The sequence below is a fragment of the Brachyistius frenatus genome, unplaced genomic scaffold (assembly GCF_029030835.1).
Source record: "Brachyistius frenatus isolate BFR_SWC_R1_liver_20210118 unplaced genomic scaffold, ASM2903083v1 Contig_304, whole genome shotgun sequence".
Lineage (NCBI taxonomy): Eukaryota > Metazoa > Chordata > Actinopteri > Embiotocidae > Brachyistius > Brachyistius frenatus.
Window position 1 is genome coordinate 1 of NW_027210903.1, and position 7,500 is coordinate 7,500.

At 43.3% G+C, this 7,500-nt stretch overlaps 1 protein-coding gene across 1 annotated transcript in view; it reads left to right on the top strand.

Annotated features, from left to right (window-relative positions):
- Positions 1–2,267: 2,267 nt before the first annotated feature.
- LOC138635339 (microtubule-associated serine/threonine-protein kinase 2-like) overlaps positions 2,268–7,500 on the top strand; it is a 13,950-nt gene continuing 8,717 nt past the window's right edge. Inside the window, exons 1-9 of the mRNA XM_069722761.1 lie at positions 2,268–2,420; positions 4,111–4,243; positions 4,655–4,722; positions 4,858–4,961; positions 5,048–5,256; positions 5,341–5,479; positions 5,601–5,733; positions 5,830–5,995; positions 6,695–6,796. Of these exons, the coding sequence (XP_069578862.1) occupies positions 2,283–2,420; positions 4,111–4,243; positions 4,655–4,722; positions 4,858–4,961; positions 5,048–5,256; positions 5,341–5,479; positions 5,601–5,733; positions 5,830–5,995; positions 6,695–6,796 (1,192 nt within the window). The 5' untranslated portion in view covers positions 2,268–2,282. The remainder of the gene's footprint in view (positions 2,421–4,110; positions 4,244–4,654; positions 4,723–4,857; positions 4,962–5,047; positions 5,257–5,340; positions 5,480–5,600; positions 5,734–5,829; positions 5,996–6,694; positions 6,797–7,500) is intronic.

Sequence of the window (7,500 nt, forward strand, 5' to 3'; positions counted from 1 at the left end):
TCCTTCCTTCCTTCCTTCCTTCCTTCCTTCTTTCTTCTCTCTGCTCGTGTCACAACCTCATTACAGAAGTCGCAGGAGGCTGACTCACCTCTCCTCGTCTTCTATCTCTCCTCCACCTTTACCCCTCTCCTCCTAGCTTCCTCTCCCTCATCCATCCCTGTCACTATGGCAACCTGCATCCAGCCATCCCCCCCCCCCCCTCTCTCTGGGAGACCAGTTTAGACTCCTGGAGGTCAGCTGAGGGCAGAGAGTGCTAACTCAGCGATCTGTCACTGCGACGTGTTTGTCGCAGGTCACACAGCTGTAAACATCTGCTTTTAATGGGCTCTCCTCCAGACTCAGGTGGAACATCACCTGCTGGAGGAGGACGCGATGACATCATCAAAGGAGTTTTCAACTATTCCACCAACTCTCACCGAATAGAAACCGAAGAAGAAGAAGAAGGTTAATGGTTCTGCAGGTTCTGCAGGTTCTGCGTTAGAAAAGAACTTTCTTTGGACTTAAAAATCTCGACTTTAAAAACTGACATTTCTACGTAGAAAATAAAACAAAACATAAATGATGTGCATTTTAAATTAAAACCGTTTATTTCCTTTGAATCCAGCAACAAATTCAATCAGGTTTCATTTAATTATTCTGCATTATTATTACATATTATTATGAATCTCACAGTTAATGATACAACGAAGCATTTAACAGCCTGTAATTTAACAGTTTAATGATCTCAAAGGAAATTACAGTATAAAATATAACAGTTATAGATTAAACTAGTTAAAATGAGCTACTGCTGCTTGCACAATAATCAGGAGCAATAATCAAATTATAAAAACAATAATAATCCTGTGATAATATGTTATAATTTAATGTACTTCTACAAGATCTTTATTCTGTGTTTTGTCTTGGACTGGCCAATATATTGATATAATATCAATATTGTGATATGAGACGAGATATCATTAAAATAGAAGTGCTTTAAAATATTTACCACAATAAGAATTTCCAGCTTCAAACATTGTTTAGATAAAAAACGTTGTTTTTTTAAATCGATGCATCCATGCGTGAATCGATAATGAAGACGTTCATCTTAGTTTGGCTGCAGGATTATTTAGAAAAAGATTCATCACATTCAAATATAAAAACATGAAAATGAGCATAAATCAGAAAACTGTAAAAGAATCCAACATCTTTAAGAATAACAGGAAAATCTGGCAGCTGTGGACTTTTACTGCCAACTTCTGCCGGGGAGACACACTGGTTAATTAGCCTGTGTGCAGTATGGCTCCGCCCCTCAGCTGTCCAGTACTCACCGATCACTGGCCTGTAGAGTCACCTCACACACACACTTACATATTCACACACTCTGATACATATTAGCGTGCACATGCAGCACACACACACACACACACACACACACACACACACACACACACACACACACACACACACACACACACACACACACACACACACTCTCCTCCCACCAGGTTTCATTACAGCTATAAATAATTCAGGGTCGGGGGCCCCGGGCTCCGTCAGACAAACAGCAACCAGTCAGACACGCTTTGTTTATGACACACACACACACACACACACACATATATTATAAAAACATACAGGCATGCTACATTCATAAATACATACACACAGGGGACCACACACACACACACACACACATATATTATAAAAACATACAGGCATGCTACATTCATAAATACATACACACAGGGGACCACACACACACACACACACACACACACACACACACACACACACACACACACACACACACACACACACCCCTGAGAGTGAAACATGTTTTACAGTGGGTGGTTTGTAATTGTTACTGCTTGCATTTCACACACACACACACACACACACACACACACACACACACACACACACACACACACACACACACACACACACACACACACACACACACACACACACACCCTGTCGTCCTCTTGTCTTTCCGGGGTCGGTGTCGGCTCCAGTGGGCTGCTGGGTAAATTGCTCCGTCTCCACGCTGTCAGACGTTTCTCGGTGGATGTCAGGCGGCGGAGGCGGAGCTCCGTCTCACTCAGGTCACCTCTCAGGTGTTCGTCCTCCTTCTGCTCCGACCGTGAAGGACAAACAAGGTCGTCAAAATTCAGCAGGATGAATTATTTAAGATGTGATTAAAGATAATGAATAGGTATAATTAGGGGGGATCGCCAAGAGGGAATAAATGCATTAAAAAACCTCCGTCATGTGTTTTTCCTGTCCGATATTATAATTTTAAAATGTTCCTCATGCTCTGTGTCTCGTGGTGTGTTCAGGCTCACGAGCGTTCGGAGAGCGTGGAGGTCACCTTCGTCACACAGCTGGTCAAGAAGCTGATGATCATCATCGCCCGACCCGCTCGTCTGCTGGAGTGTCTGGTGAGAAAAGAAACTTTTACTTTGAGACCAAACACGTTCTGACACTTTATTAATCTGCTTCTTTATATTTCACAAAGAAATATGTTATGTTTTGACTCAATTAATAATTTAAAGCATTTCTTCACCTTATATAGCATGATACCTTATTATATGTTAAAATGAGCCACACAATAATCCAAAATAATAATCAAAATATGTAAACAATACTAATCCTCTGATATCTGAAAAATGAGGCCTTAAGCTGCAATACCAGCGAGTGCCACTAGAGGTCGGCTCCAAAAAGCCTCCGGCTCCATAGACTCCCATTCAACTTCTCTCATCAAATCCAAAGTGAATAAAATGTGTCCATCAGTTATCTCGGTGTTGTTAGCTAAAGTCACTCCTTCTTCTTAGTTTTCTGGAGGTCCATCTGAAAATAATCCCTCATTCATTAGAAAAGAAGATTCAAGAAGACCTGTTTTTGGGGGCGTGTCTGTTTGATTGACAGGCCTGTGGTGCAGTCAGGTTACAGCTATCGGTGGGCGGGACGTAGTATTGTCAGGTTTCCAATCAGATCGGTCAGATCCACCTCTGGCTCCTCCCCCCATCTCATCCAAATATGGTCACTTCCTGCTCCGAACAAACCAACGGGTGACGTCACCGTTTTAAACACAGAATACTTCAACATAAATCATAACAGCACGTAAGACGACTGTAACCACGGAGCAAAAAATCTAATATTAGACGTGTTAACATTTTAATTTTTTATTATTTTTGATAATATGTGACTAATTCAGTGCAGAATATCATCAGCCCTCTTTTTAATAAACCTTCGTCCTCCACAGTCAGTCCTTCGATTACGCTGCTGTAAATTAAAACCCGTTTGAAACGCGCCCATGAAAAAAATATGAGCAGAATTAAGTGGAATAGCTTTTTTCATATTGTGAAGCTCGACTGCTCGCGTGATTAATAAACAATTTAGAGCTTCCTGCTCCTCAGTGTGAAGTGATTCAACCACAGCAATTCATTTCGGGGCTTCCTCTGAGGATTTTAAATCTCTCTCACACACACACACATTACCACCTCTCAGCAGCGCCTCATTTATGACTGTGCAGAGCCTCTCATCTGCACTGTAAATGTGTGTGTAGCAGCTGAATGTCTTTGTTAGAGGACACAGGAGTCCATAACTGTCTCACACTACAACAAAGCGTGAAATAGACACGCTCAGCGCTGTGACAGTTAAACGTTTTCCTGTAGCGGCTGAAGATTAAATTGTCTGCACTTACGCACGTGTAAGTTTCATGCTTGCAAAAACGTGCAACTTTCACGCCGAGACACCCCAAAGCGTGGCCATCTCACGTTTCGCTGTCGTGGACAGGCGTGTCTATTTCACGCTTTGCCACCGTCCATCCGCGTCCTCGAGTCGAGGGTTCGTTATCCAGTCAGTAGTTTTTTTGGGGGGAGTTTAAATCAAATATGAGACCGAGCGCTACAATTAACTCTGAAAGATGGTGAATAAAAATCAAATTCTGTTTCTCTTCAAGACTTAGGAGGTTCATATTTTTGTTAAATTGTACACATTTGATCTGGATTATACGTCCTGTTGGGTTCGGGTCTTAAATCCCTCCTTCCTCCTCACACTCTTCCCCCTCTTCACACTCTTTCTCCTCTTCTCGCTCTTCCTCCTCCTGCCTTCCTCACTCCTCTGCAGGAGTTCGACCCGGAGGAGTTCTACCACCTGTTGGAAGCAGCGGAGGGTCATGCCAAGGAGGGTCAGGGCATCAAGTCCGACATCCCCCGATACATCATCAGCCAGCTGGGCCTCACCAGGGACCCTCTGGAGGGTAACAAGCACCGAGAACTCACTTCTTTTAATTTCATTATTCCTTTAATAACACCTTTAATAACACCTTTAATAACACCTTTAATAATACCTTTAATAATACCTTTAATAACACATTTAATAGCACCTTTAATAGCACCTTTAATAATACCTTTAATAACACCTTTAATAATATAATAACACCTCTAATAACACCTTTAATAACACCTTTAATAATACCTTTAATAACACCTTTAATAATATAATAACACCTTTAATAACACCTTTAATAATATAATAACACCTCTAATAACACCTTTAATAACACTTTTAATAATACCTTTAATGACACCTTTAAAACACTTTTAATAATATAATAACACCTTTAATAACACCTTCTGTTCTTAATAAACCGGATCCTCCGTCTCTTCAGAAATGACCCAGCTGAGCAGCTACGACAGCGGGAACCCAGAAACCCCGGAGACGGATGATTCGGTGGACGTGAGTACACGATCCATTTTTAATTCATTTCAAACACCAGGTAGAAACTTTGAGTTTTACTAAACGTTAAACTTTAGAGTTTAATCGTACACTTGTTCCTGTTTTCATCCCGTTTTCTGGCCGTGTTTGTTCCAGAGTCGAGGAACCGGCGTCCCGGCTGCTCCCCCGCAGACCAAAACCAAAACCCCCCGAGAGGAAGACTTCGAGAACATCAAGCTGATCAGTAACGGAGCGTACGGGTACGACGGCTTCAGCCCGCTGGTTTATCAGCTGCTACCCGCCGGCTTGAATATCAAACAGCGTGAATGTGTTTGCCGCCCCGCAGCGCCGTGTTCCTGGTCCGACACAAGGAGACCCGGCAGCGCTTCGCCATGAAGAAGATCAACAAGCAGAACCTGATCCTGAGGAACCAGATCCAGCAGGCCTTCGTGGAGCGCGACATCCTCACCTTCGCCGAGAACCCCTTCGTGGTCTCCATGTTCTGCTCCTTCGAGACCCGGCGGCACCTGTGCATGGTGATGGAGTACGTGGAGGGTGAGTCTGTCGGTGTCGGTGTTTCGGTAGGCGTGTAACAGGCGTGTAACAGGCATGTAACAGGCGTGTTCCTCCGGCCTGCAGGCGGAGACTGCGCCACGCTGTTGAAGAACATCGGAGCGCTGCCCGTGGACATGGCTCGCATGTACTTCGCCGAGACCGTCCTGGCGCTGGAGTACCTTCACAACTACGGCATCGTGCACCGCGACCTCAAACCCGACAAGTACGACACCAACGCCGACGTCAGATCATCAGTCCTGCAACTCGCTGCTTTTTCCTCAATAATGGCAAAAACAAATACAAGTTTACGTGATTTTGGTGAAACTGTCTTTTCTGTGCTGCAGTCTTCTCATCACGTCCTTGGGACACATCAAGCTGACAGACTTTGGCCTCTCCAAGATCGGTTTGATGAGTCTGACCACCAATCTGTACGAAGGACACATCGAGAAGGACACCAGGGAGTTCCTGGACAAACAGGTTCCAGCTTTTTCTCTGCAGCTTTATGTTTTTTGGGGGGATTTTTTTTTTTTTTTTGCAGAAACAAGGTGCTGAAACATGTCGCCGTCTCTGCAGGTGTGCGGCACTCCGGAGTACATCGCCCCCGAGGTGATCCTCCGGCAGGGCTACGGCAAGCCGGTGGACTGGTGGGCGATGGGCGTCATCCTGTACGAGTTCCTGGTGGGCTGCGCTCCGTTCTTCGGAGACACGCCGGAGGAGCTGTTCGGTCAGGTGATCAGCGGTGAGTCTCGAGTCATTTGTGGAGTTTGAAGTGAATTTTTTTCCAGTAAAATTGTAGGAAATTAGAAAAAAATTGCAAGTGGAGAATTTAAAAAAAAAAAAGGTTTTAAGCGCTACCTGATAAAGGAATATATATATGTAATCTCTTCCTGTGATAATAATCATGCTGCACATCACAGAAATATTTTAGTTTTAACTAAACTAACTCTTATTGTGTTCTTATTTTGAAATCTGCTGTCAAAATAAGAGCTTTAGATGCTGTTTAATTCAACACTACTGGATGCACACGAACAAAGCTCCTTCGATAATAAACATTTAATTAGACCATTTTAATATGAAGAACACATTTCCTTCCTGTTTCTCCTCTGGTGAACAGAGATTTATTCGGTGATGAGGAGTTATTTTTATTAATAGAGCGAGTTTGGTTTTAAAAGATTTACTTTATGAAATCATACTTTAAGGTTCAGCTTCTGTTGACGAAATGTTTTGTAGAAAAATAGCGGGAATTTTAACAAATTGCGAGCTCCTGCAAATATTGCTGAGTTTGCTTTAATTTGCATTAATTATTATTGCAATTTCCTGACAAATAGCACGTTGGCAGTCGTCACCAAGTTTCCATCAGTAAAAATATTTTTATTTGTGTGTGTGTGTGTGTGTGTGTGTGTGTGTGTGTGTGTGTGTGTGTGTGTGTGTGTGTTAGATGAGATCATCTGGCCAGAGGAGGATGAAGCTCTTCCCCTGGAGGCTCAGGACCTCATCTGTAAGCTGCTGAGACAGAATCCTCTGGAGAGGCTGGGAACAGGTGACGAGACCGATTCAGAACATTTAATACAAAAGATGGAATAAAAGCCTCTTTTTGTTTTTGCCCTCATCAACTTTCTTCTTTCACCTGTTTGTGAAGTTGCTTCACTGTTTGATGTTTCTTCTTTTTCACCTGAATTCATCACATCGATGGTGTTGAAAGTATTTTTCATACGTGACAGATGTTGCACTAAATCTCTGCAGACATTTGCTGCGTTTAAATAGATTTTCCGTGACGAAGTGACTAAAATGAACAATAATAACTTCTAACTTGAACTCTGAGCGTCCACATGCACGTAAACTCGGTAAATAAATACGAGCGGCGTCTCCTGATGCTGTAAATCGTAGAAACATCTTCGCTGAGAGCAGCTTTGAAACATCGAGGAGGAAAAGTGAAAACTGATTGTCTGAAAAAGTGTGTGTGTGTGTGTGTGTGTGTGTGTGTGTGTGTGTGTGTGTGTGTGTGTGTGTGTGTGTGTGTGTGTGTGTGTGTGTGTGTGTGTGTGTGTGTGTGTGTGTGTGTGTGTGTGTGTGTGTGGGTGGTCACACATTCACTACCCTTGTCTCTGAACTCAGTCGGGGGGGAACATCCTGCTGCATTGTGGGAAAAATCTCTCATCCAACCAGAAGTGATGCTGCAACTGATGTCTATACTCTAACCTCCCCCCTCCCTCTCACCCCCATCCCCCACCCTTTCATCTCCAC